A 24,207-nucleotide genomic window follows, 5' to 3' on the forward strand; every position below is an offset into this window, starting at 1 on the left:
GCAAATCCAGCTGTGGAAAAGAAACAGGAAGGACAGAGAGAGGCCAGAATGCTACCCTGCCATCCAGGGAAGGAGGAGGGTTCTGAAATGTGTGGTTTCCCCTCATCCACATCCTCCCTGGATGAGTGGTACAGAGGATTTGTATTTCCTCACTGACCTGGAAAACTCAGCTTCAGAAACCTCAGGAGCAAGCACAATTATTTCCTTTTGAAAACTATATGCAAGGCTGGACATCTTTAACACTAGAGGTCTTCAACCCTTCCTGGACCCAAAGTCCCTCTTTTTATACAAATACTTTATAATACATCCTTAATTTTCTTGACATAAAATTCACATCCATACCCATAATGTCAATGTATATATATAATTTCTTAACTCGAATGCAATTGGAAAATTTAGTAGGAGTAAGACCTCAAAGTAGATGAAAATGGAAGAGCAAAGATAGGAGACCTTAGAATAAAAACTGAAAGTTATAACTGGTGAGGCTTATTTGCATTTGGCACCTTACATAAATGTCTTGCAAAAGTCACACACACACACACACACACACACACACAGCTGCCCCATACATTGCAGGACGTACATTGTTCCCACCCACTAAACACTAAATACTAGTTTTGCCTCCAGGATTCACTATGATACTCCTATCAGCTCCAAGACGCCCCCTGGAGGCCAGTGCTCTCCCCACACTGGGACCCACTGTCTTAGTGGGACTTCCATTCAGCCTCTTGTAGAATCATTTGAAACATGCTTTGCTGAACCATTAAGAAACCAATGTGTCTCCCACCATCAACGAAACCCCTGGGCCCAGAAACTCACCACATGTGTCACTCAAAAGGAGCAGCAAAGAAGGAGGGTGGTGTCTGGGCATGGACCACAGCTACTCCTTCCACCCTTCAGGGACTCCAGCATCAGCACAGAACCAGGAGACCCATGCTGTGTGGGCACAGCCCCTGCCATTCTTAGGGCCTAATGGGAGAGTTGGCATTGCCCTCATGATTATTTGTGGAATGCCTGCAGGGTACAGGACACACACAGTGCACAGCAGACAGGCACAAATGGGCTTGTTGGGGACAGTCCTCCCCACCACAGCTCTTACACCCAGAGATTTGCATATTGTTACAACATTGTGACAGGTTTCTTTCCTGCCTGGTGCTTGAGCACTTTAGAGTTACCATGAATGATAAAAAATAATTATATGACTTGCATAAAACCTTCGTGTGGGAAGGGTAGTATTAGCTATTACATTTAATTATTTAATGTGGAAAATTATTCACTCTGTGTAAAAAAGCCTGGTGGGAAAGTACACTGTGGTTCCCTGACTATGTCCCTGCCATTGAAAAAGAAACTGGAACACACGGGGTCCAGCAGAGAAAAGAGGGATTCCCATGTCCCTAGGATGCTATGGCATTAACCCATTCAAACGAGAGGCATTGCCAGGACACCCTGCCACTGCACTGGATCTGCCTGTTTAGGGGCAGGAAGTGCCTTTGTAGTGTTAGGGGCTGCCAGGCAGTGAAGGAAGGCAGCCAGCAAAGCCAGGACCAGGTGGCTACCCAGGGATGGCTCATACATCCATAGTGATGGTAACAATGGCAGAGGGCAGAAGGTACTGAGCCCTTCCACAGTGCCAGAATGTGCAGGTGCTTTTCACATATGAACTCACTGATCCTCACACCCCCGAGGGCATTTTGCAGGTAACTTGCCTGTGCTACTCAAGGTTCATCCCTTGAAGTGAGAGCAGTTACTCATTTCATTCACAACTTATTCATGGAAGTGGTGTAGATCACTGGCTCTAATGACTTCAGTTGGGTCATACTTACCCTTTGCAAAGGGGCAGGTGGTGATGTCAGGGAGGACATGGGGTCAGGAACAAGGGAATGAAAAGTACAGGTAGTGGGAGCTATTGGCAAGTGTCAAGCAGGAAGGGACCTGTCTGATCTGGTTTGGAATGCTCCCTACAGGGCCTAGTAGAGGGCTGCCACAGGCCCAAACTCATTCCCATAATGAAGGAGTGTATCTACTCCTTCTGTTCTCTGCTTTCCATTCTTCAAAGAGCACATGGTGATGTGCTTTTGAACTTGAAGTTGCCTGATTACATGGCAACATGTCTGCCCTGCTCCAGGGATACATCCATTCAATACCCTACTCCAGGAGGAGTCCTTTGCAGAAATTAGCTCATTTATTATGGCATGACTAACCAGAAGCAGCTACTGAGATCCCCCAATCTTCCAGCTACACTGAGGCAGAGAAAGAGCTTCCTAAGGCTCCCAAAAGGAGCTTGGCTCATGCTCCTCAGGTTTCATCCGCTCCAATGGACAGGCCTCCAGGGTCCAGGGGGTTTGATTCAGGTCCCTGTACCCTAGCTTTGCACGGTCTCAGGATTCTTGTGTTGGTGAGCTAAATAAATGAATGGGTGAATAAATAATTTAAGTCTTTCAAATTGTCCCAGAGCAAGAAAAAGCTTATTTCCAAAGAAAAACAGGAGCAGAAAAGTGTCCAGTTAATAGTGTGCAAGGGTGGGGGCATGGCTCAGTGTTAGAGCACTTTGCTAGGATGCACAAGGATCTAGGTTCCATCCCAGCATCTACACACACACACACACACACACACACACATATACACACACAAGTGCATTCCTCTAACAGTCATGAAAGAACCTACTGCCTGGGGCCTCATCTCACCAGGACAAGGGCCCAGCCCCTGCCTGCGTCAGCTCTTTGTCCCAGTCCCTAGCTCTCTGTGAAGGTGCTCCTCCAGGCACTAGGAATTATTAAGGCAGTGCAGGATGGGCTGAGAGAAGAAGGCAGAAGTCTGCCCTGCCTCCCAGGCTGGGCTGCAAACAGCTCTGCACTCCTGTTATGCCTTCCCCATTAGAAGCCACTAATTTCCATGATTGCTGTTCTGTCCAAATGGCTTCCTAACATCATGCAATTGATATTATCTATGCTTGGTGTCAGTCACCCTTGTGTTCGTGGTGTTCCGTGGAATCAGCTCTTCACACACACACACTGAGGCTTCGTCACTGCTGCTGCCTCCGCCAACAGACTCAATGCCTCTCTCCGCTCATTCAGCCCCCACCTCTGACTCCACAGCCTGGAAGGTCAGGAAAGATCAGGACTCCCACACCTCCTCACCACCACGACCGTCTATGCTCAGCACCAGACTCACAAACCTACTCTCAGATGCATGTCATTCAAGCCAGGGGATGGCTCTCTTTCAGGGACTCTTGCCCTAGGAGGAGCACAAGCCATGTTCTGTGCCCTCTCACCTAGGGCCTGCCTGCACCAGGAGGCCATGGTCACTTCCTGTCATTCCATGTTGACTGATGTTTCTTCTTCCTGTCTGTGTTGCAGGGTCACTTTAGAGGCCTGGGACCCAACTCTGGGGAGTTGAGATCCCTTCCCTACTCCCAGCCTCTTTCCTGCTCTTCCTCCTCTCTTTCTCTCCCCCACCTTTCTCTTCCCCTCTCTATTTCTCCCCACTTTTGCCCTCTCCTCCTCCACCTCCTCTTCTCCTGCCATCTACATTAAGCAGCCTCCTTTCTCACCAATTCCCTTCCCCATCTCCTGCCTCTCTCAACTACTGAAATTCCATCTCTGCCATCTCCACTTCTTGGGAGCTGGGTCTTCTTCCCTCTCATAGGCTCAGCCTTCCCTTGCCCTTCTCTCTGCTTTCCCCCTCTCTGTCTCAATATGAGCAGCTCCACATCTAATCTCAGCTCAGAACCCCCTCAACTCTCTGATGCTCTGTGTAGACTGGGAAGAGAAGAACCCAGGTCAGGTGCCCTGGACTGTCAGAAGGTTAAGTCGGCTTCCCCATCAGGGGTCAGGAAATATGTCCTGGTGTCCTCTGTGCTTCTTTCCTTTCCTTTCTCTTTGCCAGAACCATCTGATAGATAATGAAGGTGGACAGGAAGGAACAGAGAAGAAAAAAACCAAAACGGAAAAACAGAAACAGATAATGGCAGGGAAATAACTTTTCGCCTTGGAGTTCTTAAAGGTAACCACACAGTTCGAGGCCGTAAATGAAACTGTGTGCAGATGTTTTTTCAGCCAAGCTGCTGTAAGGCTCCTGTTGCTTCTGAGACCATCTCAGAGGAAGCCTGTGCTCTGGGCAGAGAAGGAGCTAAGAATCAAAAATTCCAGGACAAATGCCTATGCCCATAACCGCTCCCACAGCAGTCCTGCTCCCTGGCATCAGAGTTGGAGACAAGCCCACCTGACAGCCCACCCTCTTCTCAGGGAGAGTAACTCGTGTTTTCCCTGGTCCAATAGCAGTTTATAAGAACCCAGCACTTAACCACCTATATGAACTGAAATCTAACAGAATTTACCCATGACAGCCTGCATATCATCATCCACCTCTAAGAGCACCAACCAGAATTCATTTAAGAGTGTCTTAATGCTAGTGACCCAGAGAATGGGCAGAAAAGGTCGTAGAAATGGACTAAAGGGGAGTTCAAGATTCCAAAACCTAAAATCCCTTCCCGCCTTCTTCTACCCACCTGGTTTTGCTTTTCCCTCTGCTTAATCCCATACCCCAGACTGAAACTGTGAATCTTACTTAACTAGGAGGGAGGCAGATCAACACTAGTTAATAATAACCATAGCTAGTACTTAATGTAAAGCTTATTTCAGATGAGGCCCAGTTCTAAATGCTCTGCGTATATGGCCTTATGTAATCCTTACCTTAACCCTATCGTTGACCCCATTTTCTATCTGGGAAAACAGAGGCACAGGCAGGTTAAGTTATTTGCTCAAAGTGACTACTATAATTTGGATCTTGAATATTCTCCAAAGTCCCATGTGTTGAAGGTTCAATCACCAACCCATGGTGTTACTGGGAGGTGGTGAAATTTTTAAGAAGTGGGGGCCTAGTGGAAGGAAGGGAACACTAGGACTCCAGTCTTACCCTTCCCTGTCACTTCCCAGCTTGCCATGAGGTGAATAGGCCTCCTCCACCATGATCAATGTGACACCACAGACCCAAAGCAACATAGCTAAGCAACCATGGACTGCAAAACCTCTAAAACTATGAACCAAAATAAATCTTTTTCCTTATTAAGTTTATTATCTCAGGTATTTTGTCATAGTCACAGAAGGCTAACAGTTACCCAGCTAGTGAGTGGCAGAGCAGGACTTGAACCAATCTACCTCCAAAGATAATACTCTGAACCACTATACTGCCTCTTTCAACTTGATGTACTTCCAATGACAGAGCCGAATCCAGGCACAAATTACAAGAAGAAGAAGAAAATCCAAAATTCATGTGCATGTGAAATACATCATAAGATGCTTTTGCAGCCATTTTTTTCCTAATAATGATTTGGTGAAATTAATATCAATTGGGTCTACATTTTCTCAGCCCACACCAGTCAGTGAGTAGAAGTTCAGCTCTAATCAGAGACTGGATTCTGCCCTGGGTGGTGGCTGCTTGTCAGCTGGGTGAATGTGACCTTCCCTAGCATGGCCAGAGGCTGGGGATTGAAAGGGAAATCCACTCAATCAGTAGGATTGGCGATGGCCAGGGGAAGGCTTCCAGCTGTGATAGACCATCCCTTCTGACTGAGCCACCCTGCTTGGCTTGTGGAGTTCTGAGGAGTTGGACAGGAGGAGGTTTGGTTTGCCACTTCAAGGAAAGTCAGGAAAACCTGTTTCCGACCATTCCTGACTTCCCAACTGTTTGGTACCCAGTCACCAGAGGAAACTGATCTTATAAAAGGAAGTCTTATGGTTTTTCCCACCCCCCTTCTCTATTACACCCCCAAGCCCCAATTACCAATGCTTTCCAGCAAATGAGAGGGTGGGCCAATGCAGGTGAGAGTGTGTGTGTGTGTGTGCACATGCGTGTGTGTGTGTATGTGACAGAGATAGAAAGAGACAGGCATCAAGCTCTCACACTCCAGAGTGTAGGGAAAAAATATCCCTCCGAGGCCCCAGGGAGTTGGCCGCGTGTTGCCCCTGGACAACCTGTTGGGCGAAATGGCAGATATGGGCTTTGTTTCTGGAACTGGGTGTGGAAGACGTTGGAAGAAGGTGATGTTGAAATGGTGGGAGGAAGAGGGTGACAAAGGGAACAGAGACTTAAAAAACTGGATCTGAAACCATCTTCAAGGTCCATCTTGGAGGACTGATGGGCTGTGGGATGAGGGACGGGAATGTGGGTGGATGGGTCCAGGTGGAAAGCTGCCTCTCAAAGGGACTCTGTTCACCCTCCTAGACATGTGCCCCACCCCTTCATTTCAGCTGTGTGACTCTCCAAAGGGCTGTGTCCCTGAGGAACCCTTAGCAATGAGGGAACTGACTAGTTTCTGCTGCCAGTGGCAAATCACCAGTAGCTCTCCACAGGACAGAGAAGTCAACCAAAATCCCTAGCAGTACAGCCTGAGGAGGACAAGGGTGACCATGAAACACTGATCCCAACAGATTCCAGCAGATTCAGTGGAGTCTGGCATGGGGCCATGGTTGGGAGAGGGTGGAGATCAGGAAGAAGTTGACTGACTGGTTTCCTTCTGTCTGCACATGTACAAAGAAATCCAAGGGGTGCACAGCCTGGAGGTTGACAGGGTCCCTTTAAATCTTGGCCCCTTCCCCTGGTGTGCACCAGCAGATTAACTACGTGTGTGTGTGTGTCTGGTTTTCAACGTGCAGCTTTTGCTGTGATCTCTGCCTTTCTTCCCTCCCCTCTCTCCTCTCTCAGAGATGTTGCAGACCACGGCCAACTTACCCATTTTGTTTCAGGTCTCTCTGGTGAATGAAAAGTCTCCAACTCATCCTCCTTCCTTGCGCACTGAGATTTCTACCCTCCTATCTCTCCTCCGGCCCCTGCACCTCAATAACTTTTGGTTACCACGTTTTCTAGGTTGGTGCTGAGCATCTCTGGATCTGCTCTTGTTCCTGTCCTTCTCCCTTCTCTTTCCTGACCTCTCTCCTCTCTCTTCTGAAACATCTCTATTCACAAAGATGGTATTCACATCTAGAGATAGCCCCCAGAGTTTTCCAAAGTCTAACTGTAAAACACACACAGGTATCTAGTTCATTTGGGGTCTTTATTCTCAACTTCCCTCCCTGACAAATTCAGTGTTCCCCTTTTGCCCTGTGAATGACAGTTGAGAACTGGGAGGGACTTGGTTGCTTCCATCTCCTAGCATAGGACTTCTCTGGGAGAAAGAAGTCCTTGCTGCCTCAAAGACCCCAGGATATTCAGAAAATACTCTGGAAAGCCAACAAGAAAACCCTGGCTTCAAGCCAAACTTCCCTTGACCCAGCCCTGGCCACCCTCTGCTTCCTGGGTCTAGCTGTCCAAAGTCTCGGAGGTGGCGTTTATTTTCTTTTGGCAGAAAAGCCTGGGAACCAAGAGGCCACTTTCCCTATGACCTGACCTCCCACTTGAAGAATTACAGCCCTAGGACAGCATGCCTTGCTGTCCCTCTGGATAAAGGGCATGGTGGGAAGTGGAAAAGTTAAGGGAACTGGATAGAGTCAGGAGGAAACGGAAGAACACAGAGGCTTGGCTCTTGTGTGAGAAAAAATAAAATGGGAGAGTTGACAGCCTTCAAGAGAGCTGGGGCAAGATCTGGGAACCTTTCAGAGGACACTTCCTGCTTTCATACCCTCTCACCAGCTGAACTCCAGATTGCTATCTCCTGGAAGCCAGAGAACAGGGAAATGCTGGCCCTGCTGAGAAAAAAAAAAAAAATGGGGCCAGCCATGCCTTTTCCTTTTTCAATACATTTCCCAAAATACTAAAGGAGCAAATGTCCCTTCTTAAAGAAGGCTCTTTACACTCCACCCATGGGGCACAGGACTGTCCCATTACCAGAGTTTCCTGAACTGTGGCTGTATGCCCCATGAAGTAACAAATCATGCATTGCTCTCTAGGTCCCCAGAGAGGTAAAGGGTACAGACCCAAGAACCTCATCTGCTCTTTTTAAAGTGCTTACCCATCCGTATGAGCCTCTAGGGCATCTGGAACAACCTATTGGTTGACCAGTTGTCCAAGTAGTCTTTCATGAATATTCATTATTTTCCTTCCCCAAATTTGGTAAGAAAGAAATAAACAAAAATCCTGTCAACAGGGTGAAGCGATAAAGCTGGGACATTGATCTTCCCCTTCTGTGCCAGTATTTCCCCTCCATGGCTTTACTGCCTTGGTTCCCTTTCTAAGAAGCCAGTGTCCCCATATTTGCTACCCAGCCCACCCCGTCAAACCTGTTCCAAGGGTTTGGTAACTTCACTCACTGTGGGTGGCACTTGCATTTTGGTGGGACCTTACATCAGAGCATGCTAATGTTGGGAAAGGAACCTGGGGAGGTCCTTAGGAGGCACCCCTGACAGTGCCGTCTAGAGCCCTGTGAGACATTACTGGACTGTAGACTGACCTCAGCGTTGTCTCCTTTCAATTAGTTAAGCCTTTGCCAGGGCAGAACTGCCCCTGGAGACCGTGGGCAGGTCTGACGTAGGAGCAAGGGTTAGCCCACTTGATGCCATAGAGGCCAGCCTACTATAGATACTATAGATTCTGTTTCCAGGATTTGTTCTTGAGCTTTACATGAGTCACCTCTTAGCCCAGATAACCTGGTCACCCCTCTGGCCATGCTGATCGCTAAGGTTTTGGGGCCTTTTTCATGGCCATTATCACCTAAGATAATGATAGGGCCATTCCCCTGTAAAGAGGCACACACCTGTGTCCCCTCCTTCCCACAGGTCCTTCTAATACAAAGAGCCAGAGGTGTAGGAGAGGCTGAAACAGGGACTGAAAAGAGTGTGGCCATGTCACTGCACCACTGTGGCTTGCAGGGCCCTGCTGTCCACACCCACACCCACTCCTGCCCCTGCTGGGATGTGGAATGGGCCTCTGTGAAAAGGGCTGAGAGGTGGGATAACTGTTAGGATGAGAACTGTGTGACCAAGGGAAGGCGGGGCAGGAAGGCTGGACCCCATGTCTCCTTTCTGCTCCTCCCCTCCTGGGCTCCAGCCCTCCTGGCCAGACTGAGGGTATTCAGAACCTGCAGCAGCGACACTGAGGTGCCTGGACAATGATTCTGATGGTGATGTTGCTCTGTTCTTGTCTGTCTAATACTCCTTTTTAATCCCCATCCTGCCTGCCCCTCCCTCATGTAGGGTTACTTTAGTGATCCCTGGAATGTTTTTGACTTCCTCATCGTGATTGGGAGCATAATTGATGTCATTCTCAGTGAAACTAATGTGAGTATTACTCTGCCCTCCCCAGGAAACCTCTTCCTTCCACCTCTTCCGCCTCCTCTGTTCCTCTCTCTTTCTCTCTCTCTACCTCCTTTTATGTTTTTTTTTTTTTTTAATTTCCTGTTTTACCCGCCTCCAGTCATGCTTTTTATTGAACCTGCCGTCGTCCTGTGGGGGAAAAAAAGTGGGAGTTTGTCCTCCTTTTTTTCCACTTATCCCAGCTCTGCCTGGCGGTGCTGGGCCCAAGAGCTCCAGCGGAGGGAGCAGGGGGTGTGGCCCAAGGCACCTCCCAGCTCCCCTCCCAGGTGGCCCCAGCCTGCGTCACCTTGGAACTAACCCTGCTTTGTCAGGCCTCTCCACCCGCGAAAACCAGGTTGCCCAGGTTGGATCGGCCAGAACTATAGAGTGGTAAGAGAGTATTTAATATGCCCACGTAACCTCTTTCTTTTCTCATTTTTTTTCTCTTCTCTCCTTTCTTTCATACCTTTTTTTTTTTTTTTCATTTTCCCTCTTCCCTTTTTGTTTTGTTTTTCTCCTTTGTTGTTGGTTTGTTTTTTTCCCCCCCTCCTCTCTCTCTTTTCCTCGGCTTCTCTGCCCCATGCAGCACTATTTCTGTGATGCATGGAATACATTTGACGCCTTGATTGTTGTGGGTAGCATTGTTGATATAGCAATCACCGAGGTAAACGTAAGTACATGGCGTCTGTGACCTAACTGTCCGTGCCTGCTCTAACACTCATTTGTCTCTCCCTGGTTTGTTTTTGTCCATCATTTTTATTTTCTCCTCCCCACCTCCTTATTTTTATTTCATTTTTATTGATTTGAATTGGTTTAAAGAATTTTTTTCTTGTTGCTTTGTTTTGAGATTTTTTTTTCATTCTTTTTTGTTTGTTTGTTTTAACTTTTGGAACGCATTAGGACTTCCCTTTTCCTTTTAAGTGTTGATTGCTGCATCTTTTTCTCTCTTCCTTTCCAATCAGCCTGGCATGACTCACACTGTATAGAAGGATGCAGCTCTGTTGAATTGTGGAGTGAGAAAATGAAGGGTTGTTTATGACTTCTGGGTAGCTTCTCAGGCCAGGACCCAAACCTCTTCTAACCCCCATCTTCACCTCCAGACCACTACCTCCCCCCTCTGCCTTTCCATCCACATAGCATCTTGGAAAGGAGCTCTCACAAAGTGGAGCATGCTGAGTTGAGGCTATGACTCTGCCTGCATTGTCAGCCATAGCCTGCCTTCTCCCAAGACCACCTGCTTATCTTCATGTTGAATGGAATCTGTTTCAGTTTAACATGAGCAGCCCATGAAGCCGGTCCCTTCTAGGCTCATTTGGGAGAAGAAAACCAATCACATTCCAAAGCTTGCTATTACCCACTTCTCTGGAAAAACTAAGGAGCCATGTGGTTGGGTGATCCACTGACAGCCCTTCTGGGTAGACTTTTTTTCTGGGTTGCAGTGGATGCAGGCTCCATGTGGGCACCTCACTCCAACATGAACCTACACAGAGAACTGAATGGTGCACCTGCCTGGTTTTTCCTCCTCCAAACCATCCTCTTCTTATAACCTTCCCTGGCTCCTTGGCCTCAGACTGAACCCCAGCCTCTGCACTCTAAGGCCTCCTGCCTCCTTCTCCTCCCAAGAGTTGCCTCCTCCTATACAGTTCCTACCAGTTCCTGCACATGTCTTTTTGTTACTTGGCATGTTTAAATCTTCTCTCTTTATCTATAGGCAAGCCCTCTTGCAGTCAGTCTTTAACATGTGTTGTTTAATTTTTTGTCATTATTTTTCCTTAATTAAGAGACTTGATAATGTTTGCATAAAACTTTGATGCATTGAACCATTGAATAATAGCACAGAGCAGACACTTTAGAGTTTTAATGTAAGATGTTTGAAACTCTATCCCCCCAGTCCCCCATCCCCTGTGCATCCTTACCCTCTCCCAAAAAGTTGAATTGATGTGTCATTTTATTGGTTTGATTCTCCCAGATTAGAAGTCTCTGTCTGCTCCCTTCCAGCCAGACTTGGAAGGAGGCTGTTACCCTTCCATACATCCTCTCCCATATCCCCTGGCCCCTGCCCTGCTCACCCTATTGCTCCAGATTTGAATGCCCCTTTATCTCCAAGAACTGTAGACTGTCTTTATCATGCGTGTGAGCATGTGTGTGTGCACGAGTGCACGTGTTTGTGTACACTTTACCTTGACTTCTTCTGGTAACTCTTCAGATCATTAAAAAAAAAAAAAAAAAAAAAAAAAAAAACAGGCTTCCTGCAAATGCCGCTAGCCTCCTCCCTTCCTGAGTGGACTCCCAGTTTTGCAGGCTTGATGAGCCCTGAGGTGTTTCCCTGATGCTGTTCCAGACCATGAGCTTAAAGGCCAAAGCTTGTGCCATGCAGTACTTGGCACTGGGGGCACCACGGGAATGGTAACAGGAAAGAAAGTCTATGCATAGGGGCTCAGAACCCCATGACAGAAAATTACAAGAAGGACAGCAAGCTGCTTCCCACAATGGCAAAGAGGACCCGTTGTGGTCCCAGGGGCTCCTTTGTGGAGTAAAATACTGATAAAATATATAGCATCAACCTGCCATGCTATCTCAAAATATTCATGCTTTCAAAAGAAAAACAAAAGGTAAATGTGTGTGTGTGTGTGTACATATATGTGTCCTAGGATATCAAATTTCTGTAGGAAAAGTGGCTATACTGGGGGAGTAGGGAGGTAGGGGCAGGAAAAGGGAGGAGCCTGAAACCATCAAGCAGATTCTTCCATTTGTACAGTGGTTTTCTATTTACAATTCACTTTTGCTTTTATCTCATTTAATTCTTAACTCTCCTGTGAATGTATCAGGCAAAAACAAAGACAAAAACAAAACAAAACAAAAAAAAACCACCTCATCCCCAAGTTGCTGGTGCTAAAGGTCACGATGGAGAGATTTAGTCTCTTTACTGTCCCAGAGCTGGAATCTAGGCCTCCTGTGTGTGACCAGTTCACCTTGGCCTAGGCCAGAGTCCCTCTATCTCTTAACTCATGGTATCTTTTTATAAACATACAAATCTCACACGTCCCTCCTGGAGTCCTCACACCTGCCAGAACTTATTCAAATTTTACTTTCTGTAATTTATAATTTAAATAACCACAAAGATTTTTTTTCTAAATAAGAAATAACTTCTTAGCTGCCTTGTGCACCTCTCTCTGCTCCCAGCCTCCCTCCATCCCACAGTGTCATGCTCTGCTCTCTCCCCTGTTGAGGACCTTGGGTGTTTATAAAGTCACACTGAAGGATCGTCTATGAGGAGATGGCAGCAGTGTCCGTGACAGAGAGCCAGAGAGGGTGTCCAAAACACAACACTTATTTCTGGGCTACTTTCTCCCTTCTCCCACACAAATAATATCTTTGAACAGAAAGAACAAATATAACATCACCCAAGGGTGGTTGGGAAAAGTAAGGGCTGGGCTTGAAGTCAGAAAACTGGCAATTTTTTGAGTCTAGCTTCTTTGGTTACCAAAATGCCCTAAGACTTAACTTCCTCATCTGTCAAAAGAATATGACATTTACAGCAGTGGCTTTTGAAGCTCATATAAGAGCATCTATTTAAAAGCTCTATGTAAAAGTGCTGTGAAAGGTTAGACAAATGTGGCACTCAAGCCAATGACATTCTCTCTAAAACCCCTGCTGGGATAACTTGGAGGACCTGGTCTCTATCCAAGACCATCTCCCTAGTCTAATTGTAACTTATAGCCCACAGACATTGTCAGTGCACTCCTTCCCCAGATATGATTAGACTCACGGCAACAACCAATAGGAACAACCCAATGACAGCAAGCACAGGCTTCAATAGGCCTATGCCAGAAGCACAGTTCTGGTGTAACCCTGCACTCAGATGACAATCAGCATTGACGGCAAGTTATGTGAACAATAGTTCTTGGTCTTGGAGGTAGCTCCCTCCACCCACATCCTTCTGCTCCAGATTGCTAATGGATAGCTCTAAGATCTTCTTCCCAGTCCCACAGGATTCTTTAGAAATTCCTGCATCCATGGGTTCTGCTCCAGGCCTTCCCAGATTTTTCTAGACATACAGTCATCACAAGACATGGATTATCAGGCTTGTGTTCTATTTGCAGGTAATCCACACTTGAATTTCAGGGGAATCCATGAGAGTTTTTCACCTGTGACCCATCATCTCTAATTCCTTTAAGCCTCAGGAATCCATTCTCATTTCCCTCACCAGATGCCTCATTTATCCCAATATCCCTCCAAATATTTCCTACATTGGAACCCATCTCTTTTTTCTTCCTTGCCTTTGCCAGGCTATGGTGCCCCCTCCCACTCAGAAAATGGATTTCCCACCACTTCTGAGAACCATCAATCAGTCATTCATTCCACAGCATTTATAGTCCCACTTTCCACGTGTCATGCACTGTATTAAGCACCTGGGATGCATGGGTGGCCAAAACAAAAAGCCCTCGGGCTTTCTAGAGAGGACTAAATAGACAAGGAACAGTAAGTACAGAAAATGAGGAAGTCAACAGTATATTTGAAGATGTTGGAGTGCTTTGGGGGGGGGGGAGCACAGCACCAGGTAAGGGGGCCAGGGGTGTTAGGGAGCAGTGGAGGCAAGTGATACTTTAAATAAGATGGGCTTTCTTAAGGAGGTGGCATCTGAGCAAAGCAAAGATGGGAAGGATGTGAGGAGTTATCCATATCTGGGAGAAGAGCTTCCATGCAGGAGGGGTCCTGCAAGCCAGTGTGGGGGAGGGAGGAGTGGGGTCCATAGAGGTGAGAGGGGCCAGGTAAGCCAATGTGGGGGGGGGAGGAGTGGGGTCCATAGAGGTGAGAGGGGCCAGGTCTGAGCTGTTACTCAGAGCAAGAAGGGCACATCCTGGTGGCTGCGAGCAGAGGTATCATATGATCTGACTCCGTTATTTAAAGAACTATCCAGCTATCTATAAGAGTCAAGGTGGAAGTCAGAAGAGCATTTAGAAGGTAAATACAGTCAGTAATCCAGGTGGGGGATTGGGACCATGAGGCAGCAATGAAGCACTATGAAACATGGTCAGACTCTGGATCTGTTTTGGAAGTAGAACTAACAGTGTTTCCTGACACACTGGATGTGGGTGTAGGAGGACAAGCACTCAGGATGACTGTGTGGTTTTGGCGGAGCAGCAGAAGGATGGAGTTGGTTTGAGCTGGGGAGGACTGGAGGTGGAGCACATTTGGATCAGGCAGAGCAGAGCTCAGCTTGGGCGTGTCTGCCAGAGTGAGACATCAGGAACACAGCTAGACACACCAATCTGAGGTCCCAGCATAGAATCATTCACAAATAGATGGCATCATGCCATGGCACTGGAGGAGGGTGCCAAGGGATGGAGGAAAGACAGAGAGAGGCACAAGGAGAGCTGAACCAGGGGCCTCCAGCCTGGAGAGATACGGACCCTCTGAGGGTGAAGTGCTCAGAGCCACTTCATGATTAAATTTCTATTCACTCTGAAAATTCCGAGTTAGATCCTCTAAACGATGGCTGGATGTCACCAGAGCACCCCCCCTAAGTGGCCCCCTCATCTAGTTAGACTAAATTGTACTTTAGTGCCTAAGACCCGGGCCACTGCCCTTCTCTCAGATGCATCGCCTTGTTCTAAATCTGAGCTGCTCTTCCTCTCTGAATCCTGAGGTCCAGGGCAATTTCACACCACTCTAATGAAGCCTCTGCTCTTCTTGATTTCTTGGGTCTGAAATCATATATTCCAGAAGGAAAACCCATAGCTATTTCTCATGGACTTGGAGCATCAAAAACTGCTCCCATGTATCCCAGATTGCAATCAGATTGGGGGCTTGGGCCAGCAGCCTTTCCGAACACTCTTCATTCTGCCTTTTAAAGCACTTTATACAATAGAAAGTGCTAAGAATACTGGATTCTTGCCTTATGGATATAGCAAAATATTCTCAAATTGAAAATCAAGACACCCTGTTTTGTGTCCAGGCTGGGCTCTGTGAAGCCAGGTGACAGGGTAATTTACCCCATTCTCTGGGCTTTGTTTTCCTTGAACATGGCGAATTGGGGGGTTGGGGAAGGTGAGAGCCTCTTGCAACTCCAACCCTCTAGTCTAAGTACTTGAGGTGGATATCTCCTTTATCCTTTCCTAGAGCTCCAGCACCTTTAGGGACCTAGCTCCCTTGGCTTTGGTATGGCTCATGTGGGGGTTGTAGAGAGAAGGACAGGAAAGAACTATGAGGAGTGCAGCAGGCAGAGAGAGACGGTGTGAGGGGAAGGAACACTGCCTCTGGGGAGCTTCTGGGAAAATCCAAAAGAGGAAACCCTGAAGGATTTACTTAAGTGCAAGGTGTTGGGCCATGAACAGGAAAATAAAGCTTAATAATTATGGTATTGTGACTTCAGCTGATTAGAAGGAAGAGGAGAAGGGAAACCTGAGAACTAGTCTCTGATCAGAGAGCTCAGATCAGGCATCATGCCAAGGACATTACACACGAGATGGGATTAAATCCTCAGAGGACTGACTGACCCTCTGCACAAGGAATCAAGGCACAGACAGGGTGAGCTATCTGCCCCAAATCATACAGCTAATGGGTGACAAAGCCATTAGCTAATGGGGTTCAAAGCCGTTTCTGTCAGAGAATTGACTCTTGCGTCTCCACGGAGCCCATTGACTGAATCCCTGAGCCAACTCGCTGGCCTAAGCATGGCATTACCAAGGGGTAGGCGTCATTGGCTCCTGCTACTCAGAGGTTGTCATCGATGTCCTCCAACAATTTGACTTAGGCAGAGCTGCTTGTCTTAACTTCTCTGTGCCTGTTGATGCTGCTGATACTGAACTAAGGAAGATCGATGCCCTTGGAAGGCTCAAACAGAAAGCACTCTGACCCCAGCACCCATGTGCCTGACCAATAGGGCCCAGGAGACAAGGGCAGAGGAAGCATGGACTCCCCTTGCCTGGTTGATACCTTAAGCTTGGGAATGACAATGGGAAGAGGGAGAATGTGGAGGGGACAGTAACGAGGCAGGGGCACACTGGGCTCTGCTGCAGGAAATGTCCAGGGATAGATATGTCAGGTGCTGGCCCCAAATCTCCCTTCCCCTCATTCCTGACCCCTTTCCACCTTGGCATCTTCTACCATGCACCAGCAGGCACAATTAATTGTCCTAACTGGCTCCCCATAAAAATCATAGAGCAAGTTGGCTCCTGCCCTGGTTTTAAGTCCTGCAATGATGGAGAAAAGCAGTGGCTCTGAGTCAGAATTGCCTCCAGCTGCACGTCCACCCCCTCAGGACTGAGTCAGGAGACTCAGTCTTCACGACTCCAGCCTCTCACCCATCCTCCAATCCTCCAACCCCCATGCACCTGGCCCTCCTAACTCTGAGCCTGCCTGTGGCCCAAATCACCCCTCCCTATTCCTGTCAGAGCAGAGAAGGGGCCAGAACAGGCATGAGGAAGTCAAGGCTGAGCAGTGCTCCCTAGACCTGTCACGAGGACCAAAGGTGGCAAAGATTGTCAGAAAGTGGACTCATCCTAATGTGGGGTGGAAGCAACTTTGGAGGCCTAGATCTAGACCAAACCATACCCACTCATGTATTCCTCAACTGTGCTTTGAAAGCCTACTGTGTGCTAGAGCCTGGGAAATATTTTATAGATAAGCGTGCAAAACTAGAAGCAGGAAATAACTTGCTTGTCTTCATAGCAAGGCCAGCCTAGAACCTGAACCTGACTCCTAATTCTGTGTTTAGTAGAAGGCTCAGATGGTGCTGTTGCCAGACATTGTCTAGATGGCTGTGGCTGGTGTGGTCTGAGCTAGTTCTGGATGAAGTATAAATTAGTGATCTCAGGACAGCTGGGTAGGGTGACCCATCTCTCTCTATCTCCTTGTCCTGTATCCCTCCTTCTGTTGCCCTCAAGGCTCCCTTCCAACTTCCTGCCACTTTCAGCACCACCCATGGCCCCTCCAACAGACAAATGCCACCAAAGTGTTTTGCTTTAAAAGGAAGTGATTCCAGTGCACTAATTCATACTAAGGTGGTACTTAATTCAACTGAGGTGGTAGTGACTTGATAAGCCATGCTTCCAAAAATAATTTTACCTTTAAAGAGATGAAAATCCTGCTTGACCTGTAGATTTGAGTAGTTAGCACATCTAAGGAAGATGAGACCAGCAACACGACACTAGAGTGGGTAGGATATTTTTGTTTGAGTATTTCTCCATCCTCCACCCTTCTGGGGGTTCCATAAAGGCAGTTTTCTATTCTTCATAGAAAGAGAGCTGGCCCTTAATGGATCTAGCAGAGCTACACTGTGGGCTAGAAATGAGACAGTACATGTCACCATCAGTGGTCCGGTTGGAAATGGAAAACCAAAAGCCCCTAAGTCTCAAGGTCAGACACAATAGGAAGACAGAGGCGGCCCTGATAAAGTGGCCTGGTACAGGAAGTTTTCCCTAAAGCTGTTGTTTTGAGAAGTATCCTGCAGGCTTGACCTGAAAGGTTCCTGGGACCCTGTTTTTTTTATGGACATCCTGATGAGGTTCTTATTTCAACTGTGTTAGGTGGCCTGAGTGTCCGGACACAGGCATGACTTGCCCATTGCTCCCTTTGCCCTCTGCCTTCTGCTCAAGACCCCTTCACTTTTTATTCCATTCTAATTTCCTTTCCTTCCCTATTCTCTATACTCTCCTTTCCACAAAAATAAAAGAGTGGAGGAAGCTGTCACACACACACCCTTGGTGGGGCCAGGCAGCCGTCTTGCCTCACCAATGCCTGTCATTTAGTTCTTACAGGCTCAGCACACTATTGCTGGTGCATTTGCCAGAACACTCTAAAGCAAGAGGACCTAGAAGACTCCATGAGCTAGTAGTGAGGAGAGCTGCACCATGGACAGGCTCAGAAAGGTGCCCACAGCACCTTCGAAAGTGTAGCCACTTCTGTGGACACCCTAATCTACCCTCATAGTTAATGTTCCAAACCTGACAATCACCTGTCCTTATTGATTCTGTGTCTCCCTGCCTTCCTGCTGTACTTCTATTTCTCTCCCTTCCTTCTCTATCCTTCTGATCTCTCTCCTTCCCTGCTACTTTCTCCTTCTTCTTCCTCTCCCCCTACTCCCCCTTCTCCTCCTCCTCCTCCTCCTCCTCCTCTCTCTCTCTCTCTCTCTCTCTCTCTCTCTCTCTCTCTCTCTCTCTCTCTCTCTTCCTCCCTCTCTCTCTCATTCTTTGACACTGGTAACACTGCTGACAGCTGATTCCATTCATTCATTCTTCTTGGGACTGTTTGTTTGAATGACTGGATATTGGCTGTCCTTCTCAGGGCAAGACTAAACCACCTTGGCCATTTTGTAATCCTTTTTGTTTGGTGTGTGTTTCTAGCAGGTCCTAGCACCCGGAGAGCCATCAGGTTGCAGATGAATAACAGAGTGATTCCTGGTTTAAGCCACCTCCAGCCACCTAAACTGGCCACTGTACAGCTAATAGCACAAGCTAGTCAAACTGTCCCCCTTCCTTAGTTCAGCATGAAAAGACAGGGAGAACCTAGAACCAGCAATCCCCATGCTCTGTACCTGAAGGACTATTGCAGCTGCATGCAGTCACCACAAAAACACAAGAAGGGCCCTTCTCACTGAAATTCCACTCTGAAGGGCCCATTCAGGTGGCTTGGAGAGAGAGGTGGAAGCCAGTGGGTTTCATGGACTGGCCATGGGAGCAGGGTGGGGGCTGCTCTTCCACTCCCCTCTCTCCCCTCTAGGCTTTGTCCTTACTTGCTCTCTGCCCTTTCCCACCAGTCCTTTTCCCTCATATTCCTCTGCCCAGCACTCCTCTTCCACATATCCATTTCCATCTCTCCATTCACACCAGAACAAAACAGGAATTCTGCAGCAAAATTGCTTTCAGGTAGCCATATTTCCTTCATTTGTTCTTAAATCTGAAAACCATTGACACCTACCCTCAGCTTCTGTACATCCCAGTTGACTTGTGCTTACTGAAACTTGCATCTCTCATGACAAGTAACCTCTTCTTTCATCTTTATGAGGCTCACTTTGACCTCCTTAGAATTTCTTTCTCCTTTGCCATCTCCAGTGCCTTTAAGATTCAGCATCTCATGACTCCTCCACAGCTAGCAGGCCACACTTCAGTTATGTGCAGGTCTCCTGGTGGGAAAGGAGACAAAAAGATACTAAGAAGCCCACCTACTCTTGACCTGCACATCCTGGCTCCTGGCCATGAACTTGGTGTCTATTGTCTCTAGAAACTCATGACTCCTGCCATTCTCAGTTCTCTGTGTACAGCATGCCCTAGGTGACCTCCAGTTCTCAGCAACAAAACACCAATCCCTCAGTCTTTGGCCACACCATGACACTGTCCCGACAGAACCAACTGTCCTGTCTTACAGTCAGACAGAGAAGCAGAGCTTGAGCGGGGACAGGGGGCTGTCAGTTGGACCCAGAACTTCAGGTGGCTTGGAGTGGAATTTATATCAGAGATTTGAAAATAAATAAATAAAGCAAGCGTTCCTGTGGCAGAGCAGCCAGTAAAAGATTCATGTATCCCCATGACATTGCACTGACCCTGTTTCAGTGTGACATGGAATCGCAATGACCCTGGTATCATGGCCATTGCTTCTCAATGGCAGCCCTTCGGATGGGGCATCCTCTACAAGGCCAAGAGCCAATCTTTCCTAGAGGGCATCAGAGGATTGTCTGCCCCTTTTCAAAGTCAACACAACAAAGGCAGCATAGCCATGACCCATGACCCCTTCAAAATGCTCTCTAGCCCCTGATCTCAAGAGGATGTCCTGGAAGACAACTTGGTTGGATATTCTAGCCTACCTACCTGCTGCCCCACCCTGAATTCCTAGTAATCCTTACCGCCTGGCTATGCTTTAAAAATATTTTTAAAACTTTTTTATATGATGAAAAGCTACTTTTCAACTACCTTTTAACTCTCCAGAGGGTGTGATGTGACAACTGGGAAACAATTCCATGGATCTTCACACCATCCTCCTGGGAAAATCCCCTCCACCTAGGAGAATATGTCTCCCTGGCCTCTGGCATTCCCCGGGCTTTATCCCTCAGCCTCCATGGTGAGGTCTAGAGCTTGTGCCCAATGACAAGGAACAGTGGAAAATTCCAGAAACAAAGACTTCATCTACTGAGGTGATGCTTCTAATATGACCCTGAACTCAATTCAGAAAAGTTTTTCCAGGGAAGATCTCCCGTGAGCAACCCAGGGCCATTCCATCACCACTGCCAGTTACACCAAACCAAGGCAGTTGGCATGAGGATATTAAAATGTGGTAATGGCTTTTGCTTTCTGTTTGCCCTGAGCCTGGAACCACTCATGGGGACTCTGAAAATGCCCCACTATGAAAGAATTATCTCATTCCATTTATACAGATTGCATGAACAGATTAAATTAATTGCCCCAATATCTTGAAATCCTAAATTACCAGATCATTGGAAAACAAAGCTGAACAAATTGGCTGCTCAGAACTTTATTGCTTGCCTTCCATTAGTGGAGACAGTGCCATATTAAAATCAGCCAGAATGTTTAGGCTGGGAAAACAGTTCTGTTGGCTCCTGGTAGAAAGGGGATGCTGGAAGGGTCTGCAAGCATATGAGGCAAGTATTTGGGAATCTTACCACCCCTTTCTTCCCTAGGAAGACCACTGACAGAGAAACTATAAACTGACTCATAAGAATGGAGAGGAAATCTGGGAGGGGATTAGAGACTGATGCACAAGAATTCCAGGCTGTAGAGTGAGGTGAAAGTAGATTCCAAAGCAGAACTCCTGCTAGGTAGCTTCTCAGAGCACATACCAGGTACTCACGAAGACAGTGGCAAACAGTTCAAACATGTCTCTGGGCTAAGCTTGGGACACACAAATGCCCAGGGCCAGTGAGTCCAAGGTCCCCTTCAGTTCATCAAGGAACTCCACTTGCAGCTGGGCAGTCACCAAAGATTCAAATGACTGTAGGATCATCTAGGAAGTGTCCTGCCTGTCTGCCTGGGTATGAGCAGCTGAGAGTTCTCGGAGGACAAGGGCTATCTTAGGCTTCTTCACTGTTCCCACATAGAACTCACTCAGTGATTGCTTTCTGAGTGACTACGAATGGCTCTTTATTTTTGAGACCATGGATCTTGTAAAAAGTTTGTGTGAGATGTTAAAGGCAACACAGCTCCAGCAAGTCAAAAGTCCTCTGAAGGGCCTGGCTTTAATGTTAATCCATGAGTTTCTAGACTCTTCCAAAGTGAGGCTCTTTGGAAAGTTGTCATTACTTAGGCTGCAGAAGCTAACAGAGAGGTCTTCAAGAGCCTTCCTCTCAGCTACCCAAAGCTCCTCCCGACTCTTCTTATCTGCTATTACAGAGACACTCATAAGGATTATCAAACTAGTACTTATGAATATAATAGACTATAACCAAGGTGATTACACCTAAAGTTTAAATCTTGAAATAAAACGATTAAAATATATGAGATCTTAATTGGAACCAGAAAGTCCTAAATAAAAAGCAATAGGAGAAAAAAATGGCAAGATGAAAGTTTAAAAAAAAAGAATTCTGAATGTTTAAGAGGTTAAAGAAAGTTTTGTTTTGTGTTGTGTTTTAGTGGCTCATTGGGCCAGGTGAAGCAGTAGGGTTATGAATTGTCTTGGGCAGTAATGGGCAGCTGTGTTGGTTTTCAGGTGGATCTAAGAGGAAGCAAGAGCCCACACCTCCTGAGAACTCTGCCTTATCCCCTGGCATTATAGGTAGGGCAGAATCCCTCCCTCTGCCCTCCCAGTTCCCATCCCACTGGATCCCAGAAACATAGAACTCCTCAGCCATCAACACAGGGAACACTCAGTAGACCAGCCTGGGGCTCAGGAAGATGCCAGAAGATACCTAGATCTGAACATCATCTGTCACACACCTAAGGAAAAGGGAGTTGGGTGCTTTGCAAGAAATTTCTATTGTATGAGTGCATATGTATGTGTGTGTGTCTGTCTGCCCATCTGTCACCATGTCCAATATCAGCCCTCTAGCCAAATCCTAGTGACTCCACTCCTTCCAGGTATGAGGACTGACCCAGCAGCTGGTAATCCTCACAAAACAGAAGCCGAGGTTTAGAATGTGTTCTATAAATGACTAGAGAAGTGTCCCTTGCCTCCTCTTCCCTAACCTCACCTTATATCACCACCATTCCTTACAAAAGGACATCTTACCAACTTTCTATGAGAAATTTTTTAAAAAAGAATTTGCTGAGAAATCTGTTACCAAGGAAGTATTTTCAGGCTGCAGGCAAATGTCTACTTATGCACATTTCTATCCTTCAAAAATTCTGTTATACATTTTCCTCATTTATACCTTTAAAACAGAAATACAAGGGAAACCAACTGAGAGTGGGGGATGGAGAGCAGACTGAAGATTTTGTAGAAAGAGTTAGAGCTCAGACGGTTATGATCAGAAGAGGCTGAGCTCTATGTGCTGGATCCAAAAAGCAGGGTCATCTTCCCAGAGACAGGCGCCTGAGTTTCTGCCCAATGCGGAAGCAGTCAGACCCAAGAGCCCAGCTTCCTGGGGTGTTAATAATAATGTCCTAAATTATGTGCAGGTCTTCCAAGGTGAACAAGCAAGTCTACACTTATTATTTCATGCCAGTGGCCAAGGTTCTCCACACCTATGGACCTACAGCCATGCAAGGCTGGGTCCTGCCTGAGCCGCTGCCTTGAGAACCAGCCCCTGCTGGGGAGAGGGCTGAGGGTCACCTCCTGGATCTTCCTTCATGATAACTAGAATCCAGTCTTCCCCTGAGGCTAAGAGCCCCTTTGCTTACCTGGGGTGGGCAGGACAGGCACAGGGTACGAGCAGGTCCTGCCTTCACTGCCTGGCGGGAGCTGAAGTGCAGAGAGGCAGGTGGAAGTCGTTGGAGGTGGTCTTAGAGTACCAGGCTGACCTAAAACAAAACCAACCTCCATTCTCAAAGTCCAGAAGACCGATCTGCTCATCATGGGTGTGAGTTACTCAGTTCATGGCCAGAAACGAAAGCCTTGTGGGGCCCTGTTAGACATGAGGCCCAGCGATGCACAGACACATGCATGGTGGTGTCCCCGAGCCTGCCAGGCCCACGCTTTTGTATTTCTTTCACTTGTTTCCTTGTGCCCTCTCCTGCCACTGTGTCTCTCCTGTGTTAGCCAAGACCTAGAATACCGGGCATCTTCGTTGGAGACTCATTACAGCTTATCTCTGTCTGCCTTTCTTTAAAGCCAGCTGAACATACCCAATGCTCTCCCTCTATGGTAAGACCGACCCTCCAGACCACATGCCCAGCTTCTGTGAACCCTCTAGCACCCCCACTCTTACCCACTCCAACCTCCAGAGTCTCAGGAGCCCAGCCTGGCTCCCTTGCATGTAACCACGTGTCTGTCGTGTGCCTTGCTCTGCCTGTGCTCGTGTGAACTGTGAAAAGGCTGCACGCGTAACGGTGTTCTGCCTCCCCCAGCTCCTTTTGGTGGTAATTCCCTGTGATCTTGTCTATCTAATGAGCCACTGGGAGAGAATTGGACCCATGGGCCATTTCCTGTTAAACATCCCGAGGACTGAGACTAAGCTTAATCTGACATGGGAAATTTGCAGAGACCACCTGCGAGAGCCGCCATAGGATTCCAGGAAGAGGAGAAGAGAGGGGGTCTAGCCAAGAAGCTGAGAGGAGGAGGATGAGTTCCTGCTATCCATGTCCGTGACTACCAGCCTCCCTCGGCTCTGAGTGGAAGGCCGCTGCAGAAGCTTTATGCTGGCATTTGTTCCTAAGAGGGCAGTTGAACTTCTAGTCACTCCAACCATGGTGCCCCTCTCATCTTTCTAAATTCCTGCCGTTCGTTTCATTTGGGCTAAACCCACTTTTCTGCAGCAAAGTGGATGCAGAAAAACAAACTCTGTCAACTGGACCATTCCTAATGTAGGAGTCCATGATCCCCTTTGGCTAAAGTGGTAGAGATGCCTCTCAATGTGACCTTGAAGTGTCCCTGT

The 24,207-nt window shown here is 47.4% G+C and overlaps 1 protein-coding gene across 35 annotated transcripts in view; it reads left to right on the plus strand.

The window, feature by feature from the left end:
• Positions 1–24,207, plus strand: part of Cacna1c (calcium voltage-gated channel subunit alpha1 C) — a 699,954-nt gene that overhangs the window by 633,033 nt on the left and 42,714 nt on the right. For 10 of the 35 annotated variants that reach the window (XM_058584157.1, XM_058584159.1, XM_058584172.1 and 7 more), the window contains 2 exons: positions 9,811–9,894; positions 23,373–23,477. In XM_058584157.1, coding sequence (XP_058440140.1) covers positions 9,811–9,894; positions 23,373–23,477 — 189 coding nt within the window. Of the gene's footprint in view, positions 1–9,125; positions 9,210–9,810; positions 9,895–23,372; positions 23,478–24,207 lie in introns of all 35 variants that reach the window. The other 25 variants (XM_058584160.1, XM_058584168.1, XM_046459855.2 and 22 more) reach the window with 7 other exon arrangements.

This window comes from Marmota monax, unplaced genomic scaffold (assembly GCF_021218885.2).
Source record: "Marmota monax isolate L192 unplaced genomic scaffold, Marmota_monax_Labrador192_F-V1.1 WCK01_AAM20220418_F8-fsc00163, whole genome shotgun sequence".
In the NCBI taxonomy this organism is placed as follows: domain Eukaryota; kingdom Metazoa; phylum Chordata; class Mammalia; order Rodentia; family Sciuridae; genus Marmota; species Marmota monax.